Here is a 27,941-nt window from a genome sequence, read left to right on the forward strand (position 1 = left end):
TCCCGAATTGCGCAGCCAGACATGGCGTTTGAGAAGTATTCCCTGAACCAGGGAACGGCCAGCCGTCTCTGCGGCATCTAAGGAGTTCTTTACGATGCCCTGGTTTACCAGAGTTCCCTCTGAGATTATAGCTAGCAGGCGTGAACGCAGGGGTTCTGGTGCGTCCTCTGCTTCGCTGAGCAGCTTGCTCCACTGTGCATCTGCGTAACTAGCTAGTAGGGAATTGTCATTTGCAATCCTAGTTGAGAAGGCGGCGGAGGCCGTGATTCTCTTCCCAAGTGCATAGAGCTTCTTGTCCTCTTTGTCAGGTGGTGCCTCACTAGTGGATAGTGGTACCCCCGCTCTTTTCTTGTATTAGTAACTACAAGGGAGTCCGGAATAGAATGTCCCCTGATGTACAAAGGGTCAGAGGACGTGTAACGCTCACCTGATTCCCGTAGAGGCGCCGGTCTTGACTGGGCGTATACCGTATCTTGAAAGGTGATGTGTAACACACGGCTGGCTCTTTGGGCTGGACCTCTGTGCACTGTATGTCTGACTCGAAGGGTAAGATGTCTTAGGTAAGTGAACGCTGTGCTCTCCATCTGCCTCGGGGCAGGGTGCTGTAACCAGTTTCTTCACTGGATAAGGGGAGCAGGCCTCTTGACTTCAGAGGACTGCTGTCTGTCGTTTACTGCGCGAACGGTAAGTTTCGAGTAATTCTAATGTCTTTAAAGTCTTTAGTAATGATTTTTCTTGTTTTGCAGGGTTCCGGCGATGGCGGATGACGGGCTGAAGTGAGTTGAAGATGGAGCCCGTGTGATGAATAGAAGCGCCTGGAAGCACGTAAGTAAGCGCTTTTTGCCCGCTTCACAAGACACTCTAACTGTCTTTATTTTGCAGGTACAAGTTCGGAGCGGCTGCAGGGTGCCGGAATACCCACTGGGTTAGATGTGGAAAGGAGTAATGGCACGTGAGTATTAAAGTTCCCCAATGTCTTTAAACGCACCTTGTTTTGTCTTTCAGATGCGGGATGCAGCGCCGAAGGCCTCCGGAGCGTGCGAAGAGTTGGTAAGCTTTTGTCTTTCAGATGCCGGAATGCAGTGTGAAGACCTCCGGAGCGCACGAAGAGTAGGTAAGCCTTTGTCTTTCAGATGCCGGAATGCAGCGCGAGGCATTGGTGACAGCCGATGGACCAGGTAAGTGAAGAGCTGTCACTGAAGACCGTAATGATAACCTGTTCTTTCTTGTCTTTATAGGTGTTGCTGAAGACTGGATTCAGGATGGTAAGCCTTTTTCCTTAGGCCCAGGATCAGATGCAGAAGACACGATGAGCGTTCTGCTGCAGAGGATGCAGAATAACGCAAAGCAAGATTCATCCATCGGGTGTGGTTTAAATAGCCTCCTGTAGTGCTTAGGTGTCTCCTTCCACAGCCACGCCTAGGTAAGAAAAGAGTTCCTGCTTTCCAGAAGAGTTCCAGTGTTCTGAATCTAGGGAGTGGCTCCTGCCCCACCCAACAGGAAAAGTAGTTCCAAACAGAAGGGAATCAGAGGCTCAACTGGCAGGCAAGTAAGCAGCATGGTCTGCTGCAGGTAAGTCCACCCAAGCATTATGAGCCCGGCGCTTCCAGCGCTGGGACTGGGCATATTTATGAGCCTGGTGCCACTGGCGCCAGGACTGGGTCCAAAAGGTCCCAATTGGGACTGGTTGGCACTCGGAACCTGGGTTATGGATCTGCTTCCAAGGGAGTTGGGAAAACCCTGACCTTTTGGAAGCAGAGATCATGACAGGACGAAGGGCTGAAGAGCTTTTCTATCCGAGGGTTGACCCCTCTGACTAAGGCCGGATTGGAAAGGGAAGGAGTTATTCTTTTCCTTATAGAAGCCAGGAGCGGAATAGACTGACTAACCGGGGCTTTTTCTTTAATAACTTTTTCTACAAAGTCTATGTTCGGAAGAGTCTCCCCTGTGTCTATTTCAAAATGCGCTGCTGCCTTGCGCAATAGTGCATTAAGTGAAGGTTGGTCATCTATGGGGGAGGTGTTTCCAATAGGTGAGTCCTTGGGAGGAGAAGGGTGAAAGACATCAGGGTCTGAGTGCACTGATGGGGATTACCAAGGCTGCACTGATGGGGATTGCCAGGGCTGTGAGGTAGCTGTATCTTCTTCAAAAGCTCCTGCACTAGTGCAAGGGTCTTCTTCAAACCCCTCTTCCTCATGTTCTTCCTCTCCACCCAAACACTCCTCATCTTCCTGGAGGTATTGCTCCTCTTCAGTGAGGTCATATGCGTCTGTAGAAGGGGGAAACAGCCTAGGAATCTTGACCCTAGGGTCATCCTGGGTCCATTCTCTTGGTCTTTTGGGTGTGGGTGGGTTTTGGCTACCCAAAAACCTTTCCATTTTCTCCATACAAGAATGGAGTCTTTCAAGGGTCTCATGGGGAACCCCTGAATAGTCTAGAGGGGGGAAATCAGTGTTTTCACCTTCAAAACCTTTAGAACGCTCCCACAACGTCGACGAAAGGTTTCCGTCGCCCTCAGAAAAGCCCTCCGGTAGCTCAGAAGTGCCCTTAGATGAAGGGGGCAGTTCCTGGCTACTCTTGTGCTTTTTCGGCGTTTCTATATCTTTTGGTGCGGTATTCGACGTCTGTTTCGTCGTCCGCTTACGTTTGTCTTCGGAAACAATTCTCGCCAGGCTCTCGACAACGAGTTCGTCAGTAGAGGGTTCTGGAGTCGACGTTGCCTGCGTTACGCGTTGTTTCTCGACGGCCGCTCAATGGAGCGTTACGTCGGATGTTTTTGAGGTAGCGCCCGTGTTAGATGAAAGCCCAATCGCTGGTCGCGGCTGCGTTTGCGGGTGGGGCTTGAGACCCTTACGGTCTGAGGTAGACGCCGGAGTGCCCTGCGTCCCCTTCGGCGCTGATGGATCCTTCGTCCTCGACGAAGAAGAGCCGTGGGTTGTGTGCTTAGGCCTATGGGGTCTGTGTGCGTCCTTGTCGCCGGGGTGTTCATCCCCATAAGCAGGGCGTGAGCCGAGCCCGTCGGGGCCGGGGACGGACGTCGAGGAGCGCGAGCGCTCCTTCTGGGGGTTAATGACTTCCGTAACGGACGTCGAGTTATCACCCTCCTTGTCACTTTCTGTAACAACGGCGGCGGGTGAGGAAACTGACTTCGACATAGCCTAGTCCGCCCACCTCTTAACTTTTCGTTCTTTAAGAGTTCTTGGTTTCAAGAGCTTACAGGCCGCGCAGCTGTCCTCTTTATGATCGAGGGGCAAGCAACGATTACAGAGCTTGTGTTTGTCCTTCCAAGTGTATTTGCCCCTACAGCGTGGGCAAAACTTAAAAGGTGTCCTCTCCATAGCTGAGGCAATAAAAACTGGCGATAACAACCCCAAGGGAAAGATAGGGGAGAAAGAAACATTCTCGACGAGAAGATAAAAGTTCGAACCCCCACTCTCCCTACTGTATGTTGGCCGGCGAGGCCTGGCCACGTGTTCGGCAGCGCCGAAGGATCTCCTCCGTCTCTTCCCCTCCGTCGAAAACTTGCTCGGCGGAGAAACAGCTTCACAGCTAACGTCGAGGGGAGGGATCTTTTAACAATAAGTATATATTAAGGACCGAGGTCCATAGTAAGTGTTTTGCAATGTCTCTCTAGGAGCTCCGCGTAAGGCGACCATAAGCTGGGCGGAAAAAAACAATTGAGGGACCTCGACGCGTGAGGGATTGTGGGTACAACGCACGTCACTATAGGGATAGTGTTACAGACACGCCTTGTCGACGTCCCCTTTTCGACTACGTAAAAACAAAATGCAATACTCCGCAGTGACCACTGGATGTCGGACCTATGCACAGCATGTGATTCTAAGCAGATTAACAAACATCAGAAATATATATATAAATAACGATGTGATACAAATATGCAGTGTCTACTCCCTTGTCTGTGCATCCCCAACCCTACAGCCCTACCCGTTCCCATTCCCTTTCAATATATACTGGCACTGGTAGTGCCAACAAAATGTTTACATTCATGCACTTAATGCACTTTTATATCTCAAACAGGAGCTACCATGGCATCTAACGGGCAGCCTGCAACGGATAGATTTATTAGATTTAGAGAGTTGTTAACTGAGAGATGCAGATATTCGTAGGAGTGTGGATTATCTGTGTGCATTACATTGTTTTTTACAATAATGTTTGGCCTGGTTACATATTGGTTCATAGCGTTCATCTCTATCGAGATGAATGAGGGGGGAGGGATTAACAGCACTACTGTGACCAATGCAACTGCAAGTGAAAATACCAAGGAAGGTGATTTTTTTGGTATGGGACGGAACTAAACTTGTATGGGGATATTATACCACACCATCCAATGCTGCCATCTCAAAAAATGAAGGGCTACAGGGTGAAATGCAAAATAACACAGTGTCTCCGCCGAAAATATCTAATTACAATGCCCGCAGTTTAAATGACCGAAACCCCTCCGCCATATCCTGGTTGTTTAACACCCCCACCAGCCAGCCTGCCCCCGTAACCATAGACACATTGTCAGATAACAGAATGGAAGAAAATGAAAGAATGACAGCAACACATAAAATATTATATGATGATTGGGTAAAGGGGGGCGGGAAGGAGAAAGGGGGGGCCACTTTGTCTATCGCCCATGAAGCAGGGAAGTACATTAGGAAAAGAAATAATAGACGGAAAAGGGAAGCGGAGAGGATGAAGTATGATGAGTACTATGGGTTAGGACTAGATAAAATGGAAGACCCACGACACCCCCACCAGACAAATAAATGGTACACGGATATGAGGGCAACAGCTAAACAAACAACAAATGAGAGCTGCTATGTCTGCTCCCTCATTCCCCATGCTTCAGGCACGCCCAAAGTATTGTTACCCAAAGAATTGCCTATTGTGGATGCCCAATGTCTCCATCTCACGTTGTGCAGGATTAAGAACACCTTCCAGGCACATGAAGTTACTTTTAGAATGCTGCAGAACGAGAAAACCTGCTATCCAAAGACAGTAGGAGTGCTATGTCTAGAAGAACCATTTTTTATAATACAAGGGACACTTTTTTCAGACAACAAGTGGAAGGACGAAGAAGTAATGTGTAAGGCTGAAGCGCTGCGGGGTGTGGCACCAGAGAAATTGCAATGGATAGAAGAAACGTGCACACCAGTATGGAAGGAACACATTTCAAAACTAACTTGGGTAACAGCCATTGAAAACCCTTCAAGCTGCAGAAGGAAATAGACTATGAACTGTGTTTTAAAGGAGAGGTAAAAGCCTCCATGGGGACAAACAAGAACTGTAACAAGACCCTCACCATCCCAGACTTAAGAAAAGGGACAGCGGCCCTGATGGACACGTATTGGGTATGTGGCAACCAGGCATACCTACACCTCCCCCAATCATGGAGTGGCAGCTGCTCAATGGCCACTCTACACTCCGCACTAATGGTAATTCCAGAAAGCCACATTGACGGGAGCAAGAGGACGCGAGAAAACATCCAACAGAGCGCAGTCCAGCCCACTGCAGAGTCACTAATGTATGTCCTGTCTTCCGGGATCAAGGAAGAGGTGCTGACCCGAAACAGACGAGCATCAAACTACATATCAAAAGCATCATCAGAGTTGCTGGCACAGATCCCAGACAGATACAGATTATTCAGCTCGGCAGAAACATTCTTCGCCTCACTCATCCCAAGTATCCAGGCCAGAGCAAACGCAAAATGGCTCCAGATAACACGTTGGGAGCTGATCCAGCTGGCAAATGACACTGAAGAAGGGTTCAACGTAATAAAAGTGGAACTAAGAGCTTTACGGCTGATGACCATGCAAAACAGGTACGTTTTGGACCTGTTGACGGCGATGGATGGAGGTGTTTGCCGAAAAATCGGAAGTGCCTGCTGCACTTTCGTACCTTCTGAGGACGCAGACGACAGCTCCCTGTCCCATGTGATCGAAGCAGTACATAACCTGGGAGAAAGAATGAAGATGGAAGGCGGAGCAGAAGAAAGCATGTGGTTCGACAATATCTTCTCCTGGGTTCCATCATGGCTGGGAATGACTGTGAAATTTTTGATGCCAGCTGTGGTGTTCCTCCTCTTTATTTTTTGCCTGTGCCAGGTGGGTCTTCGATGTTGTGCTAACGCAGTACCTAATGGTGCAATGATGATGGTGACAATGGGCAACACCCGTGGTACAATACAAACTATGCAGGAAGTGCAGGTACAAACAGGAACTGATGACACACCCAGGTATCAGCTAGTGCCCAGGTATCATGACAAGGATATCATAGACAAATTGTGGCATACCACCATCAGAGAGCCCCGCATACTAGAATGGTACCAGGAGGTATGGGTAGGCTTGGAAGGAGAGAGCGGATGTATATACCTGACCTGTACCCCAGGTGAGTATGCCAGGAGAGGTGAGAGCTTAAGGGGGGTGTGCAGAGCGTGGATGCCCATAAAAGGCACACCAACATGGGATGACGCAATCATTGACGAAGAGGAGTGTAGGAGATTGGAAGATTTAAATAATTTGTTACTTAAGTAACGAAAGGGGGGAAATGTAGGGGAGGATTGGTCCAAAGGACCCCCCCTTGCCTACATCCCTTCCCCAGGTGAGGGCCATGGCTCATCGGGCGTCCCCTCATGCCACCCGGGCCCAGGTGGTGCAGGGCTCACCTGCTGAAGACATTGCCCAAACGCAGTGAATTTAGCTAGGCCTCAGGAACCATTTTGTCTAATAAAGATGGTGTGAGCTCAGCGCACTGTAGCACGCCCCCCCCCTGGCAGATCCGCTGTGAGCCCGTTCCCACGAACAAGACGGACATGAGCTAGTGTAAGATACTAACATTTCACCTTCCGCAGTGTATCACTGCCCCCTGCATGACCCGACCAGCGAGGCCTGGGTGAAAAAGAGAACTGTAAAATGGTCATCGGATAAAGCAAAAGTCCCCAAATACTAATGCCAAAACTACTTGCAATACGCGCATTTTCTTCACAAAACTTCTTCTATTAAGGAAACCTGTAAAATGTATAAATATGGTAGAATGCATGTTTACATGACACTAGCAATGAAGAACCCACACCACTGCAGTTGTGTGCAAATAATAAAAAGCGTTCCCAGGGACTATTTGTTATGTGCATCATTGAAAAGCTTACACCCCACGGTCCCGCGCCATAACCAAACTAATGCTGGTAGAGTACAAGGGAAGACAAGTGTAACCATACAGAGGGCTCATGTGAAGAACGCGCGAGAATGCACCCGTCATGTGTGTATGTCTAAGCCCCTTATGTGCCACTACCGTCACGCACGGTGGCGAGTCACTTTCTTTGTGCTCCACCAACCACACTACTACCTCACTTAAAGCAAATGTATATGCATATAACTAAATGTTGTAGTTGTTAAAACGTAAGTGTACAAATAATGTGCTCAGACTGGCTATATTTGAGAGACATTTAGCAAAGTTAAAATGTAGGTCTTCGTATGATTCAAATGAGTATTGTATAGTATTTGAATGTTTATGATGTTTTCACCTAAAATTGGCAACACACGAGGAAAGATACCTTTATGAATATGCGCAAGGCCATTCCCCCTCCCTCCCTGCGAAGACTGCCAAACAAGAGAGCAGAGGCCCGCGCCGCGCTGCTCCACCTCCCCCAACTAGGCTGGAGCCGCTTCAAAGATTTGTAGTCCCCTCTGCAGCACCCAAGGCCGTGGCCCGCCACCTGCATTATTTACAGCTCAGCAGTAAACCTCTGCCTGAATACACAAATAAAAAGGCGCCCCCTCTTAAACCCCACAACCCACCAGATCACCTTAGACTTATGGCCCCTGTACAATTAGGACACCCAATACTGTGGCAACATACAGCAGCACATTCATAATGACTTCTAACAAGACAGAAAGACATGTACCGCCTGTCCCATGCCCTGAGACTTAGCCCCTCGACCTATGGTCCCGGTCAACAGGACACTGGTAACCATGCACTGATGAATCACCATCAAACCCCTCACAAGGTGCATTCCTCCTGTGTTGCATTAACCTGTAGAATAACCTATTGAAAGATTTACTAAAGAAGATAATATTGCAATAACTGAATGACTGCGGTGTGCATGGCATAGGGCAAATAAATCAGTAAAAGACATTCATCTCTGACACTGGCCGCAATGGCACAACAACACCGCCCGGATGAACTCAGCTGACCTGCCAGGCCCAGCCCAACCCAGGAGGCTGACCAGTGACGTCCTCCAGCCAAGGCCAACCACATCGCATCAGCACCTATAGCTAGTCGTCGCCACCCAATCCCATTGAACTTGTGCCCCCTATAGTGTGTAGGTTCTGATGACGTTCTTTGTAAATATATACGCCTGTCTTTGCTATTGTCAGACAGAGCGCTCTCGGAGTTTGCAGAGTTATTTGCATGCCCTATTCTGATTGATAAACTCCCATTTACGCTCACCCGCACTCTGTCCTGGCCTTATCCCCATTTTGGGAGAGTCCTTCATTGTCTCTCATCGCGGGGAGGATCGTGCTGGTTGGGGACGCTTGCCTTCAAGGTCCACGTTGCTGTAGTCTCCCAAAGGGTAGTGCATACAATCTTGCCCAACAATAGACAACCCTATAGTTATGGCTGGTGGCAGTGGACGTGTGCCAACTTGTGTTATTTTTCTACTGCAGACTGTACTCACAGTCTTGGTTATGCACAATAGGGTCACCTACGTTCTAACATGGTGGCTTCTTTCTTTTTTCACCATTTCTATCGTAGTTGTTGCATTACCCCTTCTTCTACAAATCCTGGAAGGGGAGGTCTGTGTGTGTGTTTTGCACTTTGGCGGGAAACCTTGGGTGTCTCTGCCTAGGCTCCAGGGTGTCTGGGCAGGCAGGAAGTGGGGGAGGACTTATTATTCACTCCCCTGCCCTTTGTCTGCCAGAGTGCCTGAATGGAACAGTTCCCACTGGCGGCTGGCTGTCCAGATTGGACAGCAGCTCACCCTCTTCTGTAAAATGAGTTTGCAGAGCAGTGTGTGGGGAAACTGAATAAAAGGTGAGGTCCCAGAGGTGAAAGTCAAGGTCGACCACCCTTCCAATTACCGTGAAACGACCACTGCTGTCCGGACTCCGTTTTTTACTCAAAAAAGGAGCTCCAAAGAGGATGACTCTTTCCCTTTGGCTGGTGGGACCAACCAGCCCTGAGACAAACTACAAATTGAGCCATCTCCCAAGGTGCTGTGTTTATTCATTATCGTGTACCCCAAGGCTCCTGTCTCTCCCCCACCCTGTACAACATCTTCACACGACCCCTCTTCCTCGACGCTATGGGCATCTCATACACCAACTACGCCAACGACGAAACCCAGATCCTCCTCACTCTCACAGGTAACTATGACACCGACTCCCTGACCCTCAACAACCTCTACAACACCATCCAAGCCTGGATGGCTGACAACGGACTATGCCTCAACTCTGACAAGACAGAACTCCTCCTGGTAGGTTCCCCTGACACGTTAAAAAACCTAGATGTCCAATTCAGCCACTTCACCATTGACTCCATTAAAATCCCGGTCTCCGATTCTGTCAAAACTCTGGGAGTCTACCTTGACTCCAGCCTATCCATGTATAGACAAGTCAACGCAATAGCATCCGCAGCTGCATATCATGCTAAACTTATCAATGCAATCAGGCCCTTTCTATCTAAAGAGAACTGCACCAACATAGCCAGAGCCATCACCGGCTCCAGGCTAGACTACTGCAATGTACTCTTTCTAGGAACCTCCAACAAAAACTTAGAGAGACTACAAGTAATACAGAACAATGCTCTTCCGGGCAGCCCAAGGCATTGCTAAAAGAGAACACATCTCTGAAGCCAGAAAACTAGCCCACTGGCTCCCAATAAAGGAAAGGATCGTATTCAAAGCCCTAACACTGACCCACAAGTGCATTCACTTCACTGCTCCTGCTTACCTTTCTCAAAGGATCCACCCTGTCTCCACCACCAGGCCAACCAGATCCCCGTACACCAACATGCTCTCTGTGCCACTAGTAAAAAGAGTAAAAGCGGGTGGATCCAGCTTCCCCTACCTCGCGCCCACCCACTGGAATGCCCTACCTCCCACTATCCGTGGCGAGGACTCCCTCACCACCTTCCGCAAAACACTGAAAACTACCCTCTTCACATAAGGACCGACACATCAGCACGAATACCTATCATTTATGTTTGCAATATACGACCAAATGCAATATTTGTAACAATAGTATGATTTCTTGTACTATTCATAATGTGTCAACAATCGCTATCATATGTACCATGTAACCAAGTTATTGCAAGTAACAGCGCCTCAATGCCCCTGGGCTGCTTGCACGCTATATAAATTTAAATAAATAAAATAAATAAAGTAGACTGGAAATGATTTGTAATTTTGCACACAGCACTTTTATATCTCCAATGTTGGTTTGCAATTTTTTATTCAGAAATCATTGGAAACTTTCATGTACATCAAGATTTGATGATTTGATTGTATATGTACCAGCATACTAGGATGATTAAGGGTACTCATCTAAAGACTCACCTTAATTAGAGCCCTTCTCCCTCTTTTTGTGAACAGCAGTACGTTTTTTTATGCTGTTATTACCCCTAACGGCAGTGGGGGTGTTTTTCTAGGCATTCTTGTGTATCTAAATGAGTTGTGAACTCAGATGTAGTTTTATTATGTATTGCGTGCTGTTTTTCATGTTTTTGATATGCGATTGATAAAATAAATAATTTTTATATACCTTTGACCTGGCCTATCGCCTCCTTGGTCCTACCATTGATGTCTAAATTACTTGCTTGATTGATTCAGCTAGTTTTTCCATGTGACCCACCCTTTTCCCTTAGCTTACTTGGTGCCTCTCCAGAGCGGCAGACGGTGAATATCAGGAGATCTCCGACCCATTTGCATTGCAACGTCTTTGAAAGGCCCAATCCGTCCAGAACTCTGAGCTTCAGTTGGACCTCCAGAGCCATGATCCGACTCATCCAAGTCCCCTCACCAGAGTGCAGGACTTCAGAAGCGAAGACCGACCTGGTGAATTCTGTCCTTCGTTGGTGCTGAGAAAAAGGCACCAAAACCACAGACTCACCAAGGAAACTGAAGAAATCCATGCCAAGGGTCCTCTCTCGAGACTGCTGCTGACACATCCCATTCAGACTCCTTCCTTTCATCACCAGAATGAGTAATCGGGAGATCGGGTGCGTCGCTGCTGCACAGAGGAGAATCCAGTTACGAACATTTCTTCTCACCCAAGGTACTGTGGGGTGAAAAGGTAGAACTTACCTTGAATCGAGAAGTCGCTCCAGAGTGACTTGAGTGTGTGAAGAGGTGTCCAGGATGTCCACTCTACCTCTGACCCAGGTTTGCTAGTTTGAGTCCCTTTAGGAAGTCCTTTTGTAGGGTCCCACTTGTTCTGTTATATTGCCAAGGAACATATCCTAGAGACTGAAAGTAACTTGAGGAACCTTTGCTGTTCTGCTGCTGCTTAAGACTTTGAATCCACTCCTACACCGACTTTCACATAGTTAGGGATTGGACTTTTAAAGCGTTAGTTTGTCTGAAAAGTGTCTCTAGAATGTTAAGCTCTGCTGCTGTGTGATTAACCAACATGTTTCCTTCCTAAAAGATTTCATCTTATGTGGTTTTGCTAACTAAATACAATTACTGCATATCTTTGTCTTAACGCAAGTGTGCTGTAGTACCAATAATACGGCAGACCTGCCATTAGTGTCAAACTAATAACTGTACCGCAAGCAACCATTGAAGCTATGGCCTTTGAGAAGTATTCCTATGTGTGTTGGTTAATTGAACTAAGTATTTATCCACCTTCCTTGTGTAAATATAATAAATGTGAATTTTAATATAATATTTTATGTACAAGTGTTTCTTTCTATTGAATTTACTGGGTTCAGTGTACTTACCTACAGCTCACATCTTCCTCCTATGATAGGCCTGACTGCTCTGCCACTCTACCAAGGTTACTTGAGTAGTACAGACTTATACTAAGAGTTGGGGACCGTTTTGCCAAGGGATAGAAGTCTTACCTCAAGTGGACTTCAGCAAAACCCCCCTAACACTCCTCATATGCCATTCCTCCCCATCTGTACTGTAATGCAATAGTTTTAGCATATAGGTACCACAAGCAACACCTAATAGCCCAAGCTAAAGGACAATTAAAATGAAGAAAAGGAAGGGGCACTGGAGCATGCAGGAAAATGTGTTTGCGCTGGAGAACAACTGCCTAAGACGAGAAGCCGATAAGGGTGAAAGAAACGAGAGGAATTGTGGAGACAGGTGACTGGAAAAGTCAAGCGCAATAGTGCCTTAATTGAAGTCACCAGATTGGTGAGCCACAACACCCCAGTGCTAATAATAACTAAGTCATCATACTGCCAGTGATGCGTCCCCATCCATGATGGTTTAATGTGAATTTTGGGACTGCAATCACTTTTGCTCGTGAAAGTGACGATATGCAGCAGCTTCCTGCAACCATCTGACAGAGGTGGCCCGACAAGTGGGGAAAAGTAGCATTAAGCCTCACTGAAAGAAGCAAAAAGATAAATGACACTCAGAAAGAAGTGTCCTTAGGATCTTGCACAAGTTTTGCAGGGACTGCTGTGTACCAAGTGAACAGGTTAATCCACCAGTGAGCCACACAAGACCAGGAGTGTACAAAATGGTAACAGTGATAGGGTGCTACAAGAAAACCTGTGGACCTCCAAGATGCTGAATGAAGCAAAAAGCAAAAAAAATGAGGACCTTTTGCCAATATTGGTGCACGTCACAAACCAAACAAACTGCATAAAATCTAAACTGAATCAAATACATAACATTATGTGAACCCACCACGTTTAGCAGCCATAAGTGACTCATTCAAGAGATAAAAGATTACTAGAGCACTTCTCACAAATTATTCTTAACAGTTCATTTTTCAGCCTAGTGACAGGTTATAGGGTATTAGTATAAAATATATACTCACAATATCTAACCACTGGTGGACAGCTACACCCACTTGCGTTCCAAGTGGTTTCGTTAATACAAGCACATCTCCTGGAACTGCATTATCAGGCCTATATGAAGAAGAAGCAAACACACATACATGAAGTAAATAGGACATGCATTATAAAGCAATTATGGTTTATTTTTTGGTAATGCTATATCTGATGTCTATGACCCGCCACCTCCAACCCCCCCTCCCCCACCACACACACAGATTGCTCATCTGAAACAGCGCCAGACGCGCACTGGATACAGAAACCTTTAAAAAGCCACCTTGGAGTGCAGGGGCACTTCCATGGCCAGCTCAGTCTCAGCAATAGATCAATACACAAGACAGGTATGCTTCCATACCATGGTCTTGTGCGCATGGCTTTGTAAGAGATGGGGGGAAGCTGGGAGGTTGTTAGTGGAGTAGAGGGAGGGGCAGATGTGAAACCTGTGCTGTAATGGCTGTAGCTCAGAATAACCAGGTTACTCACCGTAGTGACCACCTTACTCCTAGTCCATAGTCCCCTTTCCTCCATACCTATGGGACATTCCTCCGTCCTGTGGGACGGGATCGGAGCACTTTGAAAAAGCATCAAAATGCTGCCAATTTTTTAGTCCTTCCTCTCTTTCTGCGCAGGGCACAGCACGTGGCCGTAACCCCGCCCATCTTGGCTCCGCCCCACGCATCGCGCATCAGTCCTTCTCTATCGCCAGGTCAGAGACCTTTAAGCAATAACAGAGGAACCTTATTAGAGGGGACGGCGGGCGGGCGTATGGAGGAAAGGGGACTATGGACTAGGAGTAAGGTGGTCACTACGGTGAGTAACCTGGTTATACTCCTACGTCCCGTCCCCTTTCCTCCATACTTATGGGAGATTCCCCAGCACTCCTTACAGGAACTACAGGTGGATGGAAAAAAAAAACCCTACTGAAAAAGGTTCTTCAGCACAGCCTGGCCAAACTGAGCATCAGATCTGGAGCTCAGGTCTAAACAATAATGTTTACAAAAAGCCCATGGGGAGGCCCAAGTAGCCGCCTTTGCGATGGTCTCCCAAGTGACATATTTCTGAAAGGCAACCGCAGCTGCCTTGCCACGCACCAGGTGTGCATGAATACCTTTAGGAGGCTGTAGTCCTTGGACAGTGTAAGACTGTAATACAGGCAGCGATCCATCTGGAGATAGTCGCCTTAGAGGCCCGTTTACCTTGTGGATTACCAAAAGTCACCAACAGTTGAGAAGAGCTCCTAAATTCGGATGTTCTGTCCAGATAGAACTTAAGAGCCCTTCTAACATCCAAACAGAATAGAACCCTTTCCGCTTCTGAAGCAGGGTTCGGAAAAAAGACTGGCAGGGAGATTGACTGGTTTAGATGGAAATCAGAGACGACCTTCTGCAGGAAAGAAGGGTTTGTCCGTAGGACCACCTTATACTTGTGAAAAACCAAGAAGGGATGCTCCACCGACAAAGCCTGGAGCTCACTCACGTGCCTTGCAGAAGTAATGGCAACCAAAAAAGACACCTTCCAGGACAGGTGTTTAAGGTCCACCGTGGCCATGGGTTCAAAGGGTTTATGGCACAAGGCCGTAAAGGACCACATTCAGATCCCACGACGGGTGCGGATTACGTGTCAAACATGCAAAATGTCTCTTAACCACTGGATTAGACAGAGTAAGAGCATTGGTCCGTCGATAGGTAGGCGGATACTGCCGAAAGAGAAGTTCTGCATGACAGAACGTGAATTCCACTCTGCTAGGTGGGATACAAAGGACAGCACAGTGTCAATGGTAGCCGCCCTTGGGTCCAGTTGTTTGTTTAAACACCAATGACAGAACCTAAGCCATTTGCTTCTGTACTGAGACCTAGTCAAGGGTTTCCTGGCTGCCTGAATAATGCGCATGTTATCCGCAGACAGGTTGAGATGTTCTAAGGACCTGAACTCCGGCAACATGCCGCCAAGCTGAACGATTGTGTGGAGCGGTGGCACAGCTGTTGATTCCCCTGGTGAAGAAGATCACGACTCACCGGTAACCTTATCGGTGGATACACCGACAGGTGTTGAAGTTCTCAGAACCAAAACCTGGCCGGCCACCACAGGGCTATGAGTAGAAGAGAACAATTCACTGTGTTCTTCAGCTTGCAAATCGTCCGATGAATCAGGAGGCAGAGGCGGGAAAGCATAAGCCCTCATGTTGTGCCATGGAATCTCGAGCGCATCCCCCAGCGAGGAAGCTCCCAGCCCGTTTCTGGAGGCGTACAGAGGAAGCTTCTTGTTTGCTGCTGTCGCGAAGAGGTCCAATTCCAGAGTGCACCAACGCAGGAAAATCCATGAGAGGATCTCAGCCTTCAATTCTCACTCGTAGCTGACCATCGTCCACCGACTGAGGGCATCTGCCGTGACTTTCAGCTGGCCCGGAATGTGTACTGCAACTAGCCGGACACCATGAAGAACCACCCACTCCCAAATCTGGATGGACAGGTCCACGAGAGGGGGAGACTTGGTGCCCCCCTGCTTGTTGATGTAATACATTGACACCACATTGTCCGTGCGGATACGGACCACTTCGTTGGCAATTATCGGTCTGAACGCCTTGCGCGATAGGAAGATCACCAGAAGCTCCAGATTTATGTGGAGGAGCCTGTCCTGAGGCAACCAAAGATCCGAGACCTGAAGAAGATCCAAGGTCGCACCCCACCCTAGAAGGGAGGAGTCTGTCATGACCGTTACCATAGGGGCTGGGTCCTAAAACCCCACCCCCACCGACAGGTTGCTGAGAGACGACCACAACTACAGGTCCGCTTTCATGGAAGCTGGAATCATTATCAACTTGGAGTCCGGATCCACAGCCTGATGCCAAGAACTCTGAAGAGCCATCCGAGTCCGCCTCATCTTGAGACGTGCAAGAGGAAGAGCCAACACGCACAAGGCCATGAGGTCCAGAAGCCTCTGGAACCACCAGGTCGACATGCTCTCCAACTGCGCAAACATCTGACACGTGGCTAACAAATCCACTATTCTGTCCCTGGTCAGGTACACTCTGCAGTCCATCGTGTTCCAGCGAAAACCCCGGAAAATCCAAGTCCTGAGAGACCGTCATGAAAGATTTCCGCCAGTTCACTGACAGCCCAAGATGGAACAGGAGCTGAAGGAGAGACTGAAGATTGCACATGTCTTTCAATGGGTAAGGGCTGCGTAAGAGCGAGTCGTCCAAATACGGATACACATGGATACCCTGCAGACGAAGATAGGCCGCAATCACAGACATCACCTTCGTGAAGACACACGGCGCCGAGCTGAGGCCAAAAGGAAGCACTCCAAACTGGAAGTGCTCCTCTCCCACAGAGAAACAAATATATCTCCTGGGTGGATTCCAGATCAGAATATGCATGTACGCACCCTGAAGGTCCATCACGCTGAGCTAGTCACCCATCTGCAAGGAGGGCAGTATTTGGCCGGGCGTGATCATCTTGAATTTCTCTTGGGGTAGGAAAAGATCGAACTAGGAAAGGTCTAGGATGGTGCGCAGGCCAGCCTGGTTGGGTTTGGGCACCGTAAACAGCCGGGAGTAGAAGCCCTCCCCTCGTTCCCCAAGGGGAACGGGTACCACAGCTCTGGAGGTCCAGCAGTTTCTGAATCTCGGCTTTGAGGGAGGACGATCCCGACTGCTGGCAAGGAGGGTTGTAGGGTGGGGTAGGGGGTAAGGGTAGGCAGAAGCCCACCCGAGCAACTGACAAGACCCACCTGTCCTCGGTGATGGTCTGCCACGCCTCCCAATGAGACGCAATGCGTCCTCCCACCGGGGTCTTGTGCGAGCACAGAGAACCCTCATTTGGCAGGTTTTTCGGTGGTGTTACCACCTGAACCTGAGGAGGAGGCTGAGGAGCAGGAGAAAAACAGTCTGTTACTGCCTCCGGCGGGAATTACCCAAAGGGGTATCCACACTGCGGGATTTCCGATCTAGAAACCCTCTGAAACCAGAGGAGGGCCGGCTTTGCGACAACGGTCTCTGGGTTTTAAAAGGAGTTTTAACCAGGACGGACAAGGACTTAGCTGTCTGGGTGCTGTCCTTCATTTGGTCAGCTCCACATCCGTTGAGGAATAGAAAAGCTCCTTACCGTGAAACGGCAGGTCCAACACCTTGTCCTGCACCTCCTTTGAGAACTTGGTGGTGTGCAACCAAGCCTGTCGAGAGGTATCAACTCCCAGCATAAGTCCCCGAGCCGAAGTGTCGACGTGATGAGCCGCAGCCTCCAGCAGATCCTGGCCCAAGACCCTGGCATCAGACAATCCCGCCTTAAAGTCCTCCAGCTTCTCGACTAGAATGAATTCCTCGAACTCCGACAGACCTTTCCACATTTTCATATTCGCCCCCGCTAACACTAGTTCCGCATTGGCCTGCCGGAGCTGTTCAGCCAAATTAGAAAAAAATCTTCCTCCCAAGGGAGTCGAGGAGCTTGTCCTCCTTCCCCAGGACCTGAGTAGCCGTCGTAGAAGAGGATGCTGCAGGCCTGGACTGTAAAGTGGCCGCAGCCACCACCGTGGAGGATGGGGCGGACAAGATGCTAGGGCCACCTCTTGCGAAGAATGCAACCTGTAGCGCACATCAATTTTCTTATTGACGAAAAGTCCAGAGTGTGGCTTCTCCCAGACTCTACGGACCTCGGCTAAAACGTCCTTCTGCAAGAACAGGCCGGTATGCTCCAAAGGAGATAAGGTGAACGCCCCTGAAAGCACACCCTCCTGCGGAGCTGGTGCCTCGGGCACTGGAACATCCAATAGACATGTCCAGCACCCGGTCATGGAAAGCTCGAATAGAGCGGGGCTGGTCTTCGCTGTCCTGATCGCCCTGCGCATCATCCGACCGATCAGGGTGTTGCTGAACTACGTCGGGCACCGCCTTGTCCACAGGGGACAACGGAGGCAAGGGCGGAAGGGTAGGGGAGGCACCGTAGGCAAAGGCGCGCCGGCGGAACCACCGGAGGCACGGGTGAAGCCAGAGGCGCAGGCGGGCATATCTCCCAAAAAAGAGCCTTGAAATACTCCCTAATGGGGTCGGTACACATGAGCGTCTGAAATTTGCTGAAAAAGGCGTCCTCCGGAGACGGCTTTGGAGCTGCCGGAGGAGGCCTCTCATGAGGAGGATAATTCCAGGGACGCAGAAGGGAGGGTTGCCAAACAGGTCCATCTCCATAAGTGTCCACAAAAATCAAGGGTGCCGAACCCACCGGCAGTGAGATGTTGTGCGGAAGGGGCATCCGAGCGTTCCAGTCGTAAACTGGACGAAACGGATGCGCACAAGAAACCTTATGTTCTCCTACAGAACGCTCCCCACACCTGGGGCTGATGGCGTAGCTGTGGGAGAAGCACCCAAAATGGCCAACGTGGTCGTGGCGGGAACAGCTGCCATTTTGCCGTCACCTGAGGGGAACTGCGGCACGTGAGGAAGTGAGGCAGGTGTCCCCGTCGGTGGATCAGGGGGTCTTCAAGGAACCTCGGCTGAGCCGGTACTATGTGGCCTGGAATGTTTCTGCGACATACCAATAGCCAAACTAGCCTTCACAGGAAGGACCTCGGCACTGCCGGTGAAGGAGGAACTTCCAATCCTTGCCTCCTCAACAGTTCTGGCGTCTCCACAAGAGCGGGAACGGTGAGAAACAGCTTTCACCGATTAGGCCCTCTCAGAAATGTTGGTACCCTTAGCCTCTGTACGAGGAACCTCGGACACCAGTCCGGTCGCAGCCTTTCCAGCACGGGCCTCGAACATGCGTTCGGTAACACCAAGCCCAACCAAGGCCTCGGGCGCACCCCGGTACTTTTGAGGGAAGCCAACAAAGAGGCCTCCGAGCGAGCTCTGGTACCCCACGACTCAGAGACAGGTCTACAAGCAGCCCCCACAGGAGGGGTCTCGGATTGCGATCCGGTGTCACCAGGCCCCTTACGGAGACCCTCGGAGAAAACTCTGGTACTATTATTAGGCCCAGAAGACACCTCGGGGCAAGCCCCGGTGACAGAGCAGTCAACGCTCCTCCCGGCCCGGGAAGAACCCGGGAAGAACCCGGGAAAGCGTCTCCCGGCCAGGGTGCTCTGAAAAGTAAAGAACTTAACAGCGTTTCTTCTTTTCGTCGATGAAAGATCGAAAAATGCGAAGGAGGAGTACGCCGAAACACCTCCTCCCACCGATCTAACCAACGTTGAAGTGCCCGGACCGAAAGGGAATCACAGTAAAAACAGGAGTCCCAACAGTGATCCGGACCCAAACACTCGAAGCAAAGAGGATGGGGATCCGCCCTCGCGAAGCGTCGATGACACAAGGAACTATCTGGAAAGTCTAGTTTAAACGACATAGACCGACTATTATGCGATCGCTAGCGAGAGCCCGAGAGGAGGAAAAAAAAGAAATTCTTCCGCAGATGCAAGTGCATCCAGTCCTGAACGAGCGGAGAAAAGGACTGATGGGCAATGCGGAGCCAAGATGGGCGGGGTTACGGCCACGTGCTGTGCCCCGCGCCGAAAGAGGTTTATGCTTTTTCAAAGTGCTCCGGTCCCGTCCCACAGGACGGAGGAATGTCCCATAAGTATGGAGGAAAGGGGACGGGATGTAGGAGTAGTGCTGGGTTCCTGTGTGTTTCTGTACGTCTATGGGTATGGGTAGTCATGTGGGAGTATGTTAACAAGAAGGGAGAGTCATGAAGACTGAAAAATCCAAGGAGTGCATAATATGTTGCTGCCCGCTAATGTGGGGAAATGTGAATGGGCAGAAGAGAGGAGTAAAAGGCGCTTGTTAGTATTCTAATGATCGCCATTAATCAGGGTATACAAATGTGGTGCAGAAGGGCGAGAATTTAGATGGTTGTGTTAGGCAAGATTGTATGCAGTAATCCACCAATTGGTATAGATCTGTACTAGACAAGTTGGTAGAGTGACTGAGCAGCCAGACTTCTCTCAAGAGGGGTAAATGTGAGTTGTAGCATTGAAATCCACACAAACGTATCCAAATAACACTTCTACTCAAGGTTTTCTAGTAAAATAATTATTTATTTATTGAACAGTCAGTTTTAAATGAGCATTCTTTAAAAAGGGCAATGTGCAACAATAAAAATACACTTCATAACATTTTCAGAATCAAGATAAGCAAGTAGATACTCTCTAGAGATGCTTCATACACACTTCCTACACCCTGAGAGGACTTCAATTACTAGGACAGTATTGGCATTTATATAACACTTTTTACACTTGGTAGAATTCTGAGGTTGTGGAAAGGGAAGGAAAGGAAGGTTAACAGGTTCTCAGAGCATGTGAGCACTTTTAAATATCCCAATGAAGCAATATTAGTTAAAGACTGATGCATCACCTTTGAGGGTCAGAAGAGTCTGCAGGGAGCCAGGACAGCCAAAGTCAATTTGAACAAGGTCTATGGAGCTGTGGCACTTCTTAGATAGCCCAAACGTCTTGCACAAAGTTAGAGAGTTTGTAGAAAATCACTGTTGGGCCGCAAGCTGTTAGACTTGTGAAAGTCAGAGCTGAGATCTACTCTTCAAAAAGCAGCCTCTGCAAGTCTCAAGTGAGATAATGCAAGGTACAGACAAAAGAGGTAAGTACCCTTTAGTTAGAACAGTACCTTAGGTTAGTAATTAAACTGTGAATGTTACCAAGTGCCACACTTAGATGGAATCGTGATCACTAACCTGCCTCACATCTGGATAGGAAATTGAAGATTAGCAAGTGCCACACTCAGATGGAATAGTGAATGATAGTAAACATCACACCTAGACATAATTCCAAGGACAGCAATGCCAATTAACCAATCTACTAACAATTTCACCCCTCTCAAACGCTAACCAAACAACCACAAGCCCACAACACAACAATCTGCTGTTAGGGAGAATTATCTGTATAGGCTAAGTTCCCCCAGCAGCTTTGCTGGATTTTTGGGGTTTATTTTTTTCTCCTGCTAAGAGTGAGACTCTTTTTCTCCCACTCTTAGGCATGATGTGAGAATGTCCTTTGACTTTGTAATGTGTTTTATGGGCTATGGGGTCTTTTACTCCATAGGGCTTCATGTGTTTTTGGGCTGTGTGTTACACAGCACCCTCAGTGCAGTGGTGTCATAGTGACCCCCAAACATAGACTCCATACCCTGGGACTGACTACTGTCTCCCAGGGCATGTAAAGTCACCATTGACTTTACTAGTCTTAAATTGTGAACAGAACCAGTACAAACCATCATATTGTGGAAGTACTGGTAGAGGTAATTCGATTGCCCCTGGGTCTGTTTTTCGAAGGGGGCACTGTGCAGTCCCCCCTCGTCGAGTTTCTGGCTGGTGGCAGTGGTTACCACGCGAAATATTCCACCGGAATATTTCTTATGGGATTTTCCCATTCATTTTAAACGCACCACTTTTTTGGTGCAATGTTAAAGATACCGCCGGGTTCTTTATTTAATATTTATTCCCCGGTTGGGTCTTTTTGCCAGGACTCGGTTTTAAAATGGCGTTTGTGTTCGCCTCTGTAACTCCAACCCAAGTCGAGCCCTTTGTTCCACTTTTGGCGGGCTTCTGCACAGAAGCCTCCAAAAATGGTGCCACTCTGTCTGTTCTACAGGATGTGTGGGAGGGAGGAATAGGCACCCTGGACTGAGTTGTCTCGGCAACTCAAGTCGCACTCTTGTGTGATTGGCCCAGTGGTGAGCCGCCCGGCTCACCACTTAGCATGTTTGAGTGACAGCTAGGACAGATGAGTGGGGGTTTTCTGCATAAAAGCAGGGCTTTGGGGACTGGAACTTCAGAAGTCGCCACAGGACCTAAAGAAGCCGAAGAGGGAGAAGCTGACCTGACCTGCAACGACGACACCACTGGTGGAGCCCTGCTGAACCAACTCACCACTTCCCAACGACAGAGAAGATCTTCATCCTGGAGAGTCTTCTTCCTTTGAACTGGTGGGGTTAACCAGTTTGCCCTCTTTTCGCCTTGCTGGATCATCTCATGGTCGAATCACCACGCTTCACCACTACCGCGAATAAAAGGGTAGTACCTTTTTCACCGGGAAACTCCGCGGCTGGTTTCTTCCCTGGCAGTGCAACGACCTCCAGCTTTCCTCCATGTCGGGATCTTCTCTTCCCCTGGACGAAGCACTGACTTGCACCCGCTGCCAGGAACAACTGCCCCCGCTGGAGCTTTCTCACCATTTCAGGTACTGTGTCCCGCCTGGTCTCCCTTGCAAAATCCTTGACACTCTATCCTGGGGTGACCTGGGACCTGTTAACTTTTTCTGAACTGATCCAACTCCTTTTTGAACTATCTGCAAAGACTTTTAAAGTGTACTTCAACTGTGTGATCTTGGGCACATTCCGCGTTGCTCTCTCCAAGAGTGGGCCTGGCCTATGAACTTTCTTTCTCTACAGTAGACTCTGCCTTTCTTGACTTACTGTGGTTCTTTTATAAGTGTTGGTATTGTGTGCTTTTCTAATTCTGCCTTTTCCCTCCCTTTTTAAATAATTATTGGAGTGCTATCTTGGTTAAGCACTCACCTCTGTATTGATAATACGTGGTGTTCTTTTCCTAAGACTTGTCAAATAATTAATCAGGGAGGTGTATATATTTCTAGTGACTGTTTGAACTTGCTTGACATATTAGTGCCAGTGTATTTTTACAAGTGTGTTTTGAAATAAATAATTATATACTTTTATACCAAAGCTCTGGTCAATGTTTGCTTGTGCTACTGTGTTTTTGTACCTAATCTGTATACTCTATATACTGCCTAACTCTTCTTGAGAGAAGTCTGACTGCTCAGCCACAGCTACCAGGTAAATCTGGGTGGTGCAGACTGCTACCAATTGGGTTTACTGCCAACACCTGTAGTCTTAAACATTTTGCAGTGGTCCCTAAGGGAACTGCACAGGTTTCTGCCTAACATCTGCACAAACTTCACCACAACAAAACAAAACACACATGGACTCACAACAGCACACAAGAACTACCGGCCATAAAACACCCCAAGCCCAGCCAACGGACCCACTGGGCTGAGGCTGCCAACAGCACATAACTGTTCTCTTGCACTTTTCCAGCTTATTCCCACTAACTCACCCCCCCTTCCCTTTTCCAGAGCGCCTGGGGACCACTCTGGTGGTGATAATGTTAAAGGATATTTGTACCGCGCACTAACATTAACATGAGCCACACTTCGATGGAATTGCAAATGATAACATGTCCTACAATTAGATGGAATTGTGAATGGTAGCATGTGCCACACTTGGATGAAGTCGCGAACATTGGGCTGAGTCGACTCTAGATAGAATTGCAAATGTTTACATGCCCCACACTTGGGTGGAGTTGCGATCATTATCCTGAATCGCATCTAGATAGAAATGCTAATGTAAACGTTAACATGCCACCCTGCATTACTGTTCCCTGCTTTCCTGTTCCCCCTGTCTATGTGTCTATGTGTCCGTGTGTCGCTGCGTTCCCCGCCATCCTGTTCACGTGCGTGTCTCGGGCGCTTTAAAGATCACCATCTTATCACATCACTAGGCTTACTCTCTACTATGCACCATCATACAACTAGAACACAGCTATACCCCTTATTAATTTGGCCTGGCTGTTCACATACGAATATGACCCCATGAACCCCTCATCACCCTAATAAAATGCAGCTAGCCGAGCACATTCTGGCCATGTTGCTCACATATGCGTCCTTCAGGCCTAATGCAGTCAGAGCCCAGTCTGGGTGTCCACCCACTAGGGTTCACACATCCAACTGGTATCTTCAGCACCACACCTACGACTACCTTCCTCAACTGACCAGAATTAAGGTTCCCAAGGGCGTTCAACCTACCAGCGCTTTGAGGACATACCAATGATATATAGAGCGCTATATAAATGCCAAGTAACATTCATAACATAGAAGAGGATCCAGCTGGCTTTTGTTCTGGCTGCAGAGTTACAGATCCTGGGTTCCTGGGCCTCAGTTGTGGGTACAAGAGGGAGGACGTCTGGAGGACTCCTGCACTGCAGTTCGAAGGTCGGTGGCAGCTACAGGCTCTTTTCAGTTCAGCAGCACTTCGCGGTTTCAGCTTCCAGCAAATAGCACCATTGCGGATCTTGAACACTTGATGGGCTTCCGTCACTCCTTGAGTCCAGCACTCTGGTGAGGTGACTCGAGCATGGATTGTCCTGCTTCGGGCGGATATTCCTGGAGCTTTGGCCTGGCTTGAAGACGTTTCACTCAACTATAGATTTTTCGACACCTGGCACTCGGTTCCAGCAGCAGAAAAGTAGTACAGCCAGTTGGGGGGAAGGTCTTCCAGCAAAGTTAGTCTTGGGGTTAGTTGGTCCCACCAACCCAAGGGAAGATGTTCTCTCCGGAGCTTATCTAGTTGATTCGGAAAAGCAGTTTCAGCACAACAGCATGGCTTCACCGGGCAGTTCAACGATCCAGGAGGATGCAGCAAGCTTCTTCATGATTCCTTTGTCGGATGTTTCGTCCAGTGGTCTACTGTCTTCAGTTCGAGAAGCCTCGTCTTTTGCGCAGTTATCTCCCATTCATGCACAGCCTAGCTGTCACTCACACAGCAGGGTGGCTGTTCTGCAACGACAGCCAGCCAGCCAGCCAATCACGATTTGGTGCATTCAGGTTACCAAGGAGACGAAGGACAGGGAGTTTTGGGAGCCTCCCTCGCTTCCTGCCCTGGCATACACACTGGAGCCAGAGGCAGGTTTCAGTGTTGAAGCCCGCCAAAGGCAAAACCAACAAAAGGGTTAAACCTGGTTTGGCACGCAGAGTAAACCCCAATAAAGACCTCACAAACAAGAAATGGTGAGAAAAGAAGACTGGGCCATTTTGACAACGGTCAACCATAGGTGCTATACTGCAGCTAAGGATTCAGCCTGCGGTAGAAGCGCACAATGGTCGGAAAATTAAACCACTGCCACCAGCCATTTAAAATAGTGAGGTTAACATAAAAAATGTGACATGATTAAGTAGCGTTAGGGAGAATTCTCAAAAATGTGCTAATTACCCTCTACCTTAAAGACCCCCAGCCCTTTTGCTGGACTGTAGGAATTTTTATACATTACACTTGGATTAACTACCGTTTCCAAGAGCAGTAAAGTGAAACTGACTTTACTTGCATTGTAACTTTCTAGACCTAGCACACACTATCTTACAATATGGTGCTGGAGGGATTACTTAGTAACCCCTTTGTCTAGCTTCTCATGTAACATTTTTAATGTTACCCTTAACACAATTAATGGCTGGTGGCAGTGGTTACTTTTTACTACCGTGTTGTGTCTTTACAGTGGGCGGCTTTCGCAGCTACGGTGAAGCACCCATGGGTGCCATTTATGTCAAAATGGTCCCGGTCTTCTTTTTCCGCCATTTCTTGTTTTGGTCCTTCTTGAAATTCACTGTGCACTCCAAACCATGTTTGGTCCCTTCATTCGTTTTGTCTTTGGCGGGCTTGACGAGTGAAACCCGCCTCTGGCTCCAGAGAGTCTGGTGGGGGAAGGAAGTGAGGGGAGGTGCCCGAAACGCCCTGTGCTTGGTCTACTAGCAGACAGGAATGCACTCCTTGGTGATTGGCCGGCTGGCTGTCCGGCAAGGACAGCCACCCTGCTGGGTGATTGACAGCTAGGCTGGAACGAATGGGAGAAACCTACATAAAAGGCGAGGCTTTTTGGCTGGGAGGCAGAGTCAACCACTGGACGAAAGAATCCGAGGAAGAAGAACTGGAAGAGGACGCCTGCTGCAACTCTGGACCGTTGGTTTGCCCGGTAAAGCCCTGCTGCTGTGCTGAAGCTCCAAATTTGCCTTGACAGAGAAGCCCTGCAAAGACGACTGGTCCCACCTACTCAAGGAGAGAAATCAACTCGCAAGTAAACCACCTGGACATCCGTCGCAGAGCTGGTTGAATTTCCACAGAGTGCTGCTGGAAACCATATAGCCCGGGAGAGGAACACCAGTCTGTGTGCGTTGCTTTAAGTTCCTCTGGACTCCCAGGAGGCAGGACTGACCGAGCCTGAGCCCCCTCAGCATATTGCGGGACCCCAGATGCAAGGACGGTCCATCTCGAAAGCCAGTAACCATGGTGGTGGTGCTGTTTGCGGTAGAACCGAGGAGCTGAAACACAGAAGAGCCACTGATTTGAAATGTGCCGTTGCGGTCGGTGACCACCCCGTTGTGGTGCAGTAGTCCCCCAGAGTCCTCCTCTTGTCCCCACAATTAAGGGCCAGGAACAAGCAGGACCTGCAGAGCTGCACAGGAACCAGGATCACCAGTTGCATCTTTTCCTTAAACCAAAGGTACTGTAAAGTCTGAGAGAACTTAACTCTTACTGTAGATTTGCTTCTAAGCTTCTACTTCACAAGTCTCCTGGCTTGTTGCCCTACATTTGATTCTTCTTTCTTCTTCAAAGAACTTTTAAAACCTTGTTCCAATACTTTTATTCACCAAGAAGTGCTCCAGTTACCAAGACTTTTGCCCATTGACATTGGCTTAGCCTAGTTCCCTCAGAGCTTTCCTCTCCTCTGTTGTGTTACACCTATCCTTCCAGGAAGTGGTTAAACTATTCTGCATTGGGGGGGTTCAAAAGTATCCGCCTTGTTTACCAAGTACATTTGAGATCTCTTGTTTATTCTGTTGAATCTCTGTTTTGACATTCTCTCTACCTACTCTAGTTGTAACAGTGATATATTAATGCTAACAGGATCCTAGTTATTCAAGTCACCTGTGGGTTTAGGAAGTATCTGTATGCCATGCCCAATGGGAATCACTGAATCTAAAGAAACCTAAGAGTGTGTTTTTTTTAAGTGTATTTGAGTGTTGCTTTTATATTGCTCCCTTCTGAAGAAGGCTTATTTAAAATGACTGGTAAATAAATTAATAATTGTTTTATCAAGAAACCTTGGATATCAGTGTTTATTTGGACAACGGTCACTGTGAATCTCTGTGCAACTACATTACTGCTCACATTGACCTCTCGAGATAAGCCTGGCTGCTCTACCACACTACCAATCTGTGTAGTTCAGACTTCTACCAAAGGTTGGGTCCTATTGCCAGGCGGCTAAGGTTGTTGTAGTGCACCGTAAGGGTACTACCCCAAATCTTTACCTAACAAGTAGGAACAGGGGGCTACTAAGTAGCCGCCCAGCACGCCACATAAGATGGTGTGTGCTAGACCTACAAAGAGAAAAAGTTAAGTAAAGTCAATTTCACTTTACTATTCTTGGAAACTGTAGTTCACCCAAGAAAAAGTAGTTAAACCTTAAGAGAAATCTAAAAGATTTCTCTGTGACACTGCACTGAAGGTGCTGGGTGTCACAATACAAAAAGTAGATGCCTATGGAGTTTGTCAGACTCCAAAAACAAATCAGATCAAAAATACATGAGTGAGAAAAAGGTCTCGCTCACTCCAGGGTAGAAATTACAAGTTCTAAAATCCAGCTGGGGGTCTCTAAGCTAGGGGTCTCTAAGGTTGAAGGGAATTAGCACAGACATTAGAATTCTCCCCAACAAGTAGTTTGTTTATTCATTTTATTTATTGGGCATTTATAAAGCGCATATACAGCAAATGGTTTTTCAAGGCGCCACAAGAAAAAAAAGGGTGGTGGGTGGTAGACAACAGGAAAGAAAACAACAATACCTGTCCTACTAGGCGTCGAGTCATTTGGATTGTGCAAGTGCAGTAACAAGAAGTGCAGCGGTAAGGGGAGGGGAGGCGAAGGGGAATTGGTGTGCCGGTCAGACGGAAGGGATAAGGCTAGCCTGGGAGGGAAGTATGGGGCAGAGTGGAGGCATGCAAGTGCGGGTAGGGGGAAGAGGGCCCCTGGGGCTAGGCAAGTGCTAAGGGGAGGCCAGGTGAGCATGTGCCAGAGGATGAAGGGAAAGGATGGGTGGACAAGGCTTGGTAAGAATGCACACCATGCCAGGCTAGTTAGGGG

At 48.4% G+C, this 27,941-nt stretch overlaps 1 protein-coding gene across 1 annotated transcript in view; it reads right to left on the reverse strand.

Moving 5' to 3' along the window:
• SEPHS1 (selenophosphate synthetase 1) overlaps nucleotides 1–27,941 on the reverse strand; it is a 181,583-nt gene that overhangs the window by 52,085 nt on the left and 101,557 nt on the right. The window contains exon 5 of the mRNA XM_069627883.1: nucleotides 13,002–13,092. Within this exon, the coding sequence (XP_069483984.1) occupies nucleotides 13,002–13,092 (91 nt within the window). The remainder of the gene's footprint in view (nucleotides 1–13,001; nucleotides 13,093–27,941) is intronic.

Source organism: Ambystoma mexicanum, chromosome 12 (genome assembly GCF_040938575.1).
Source record: "Ambystoma mexicanum isolate Mex_15411 chromosome 12, UKY_AmexF1_1, whole genome shotgun sequence".
Lineage (NCBI taxonomy): Eukaryota > Metazoa > Chordata > Amphibia > Caudata > Ambystomatidae > Ambystoma > Ambystoma mexicanum.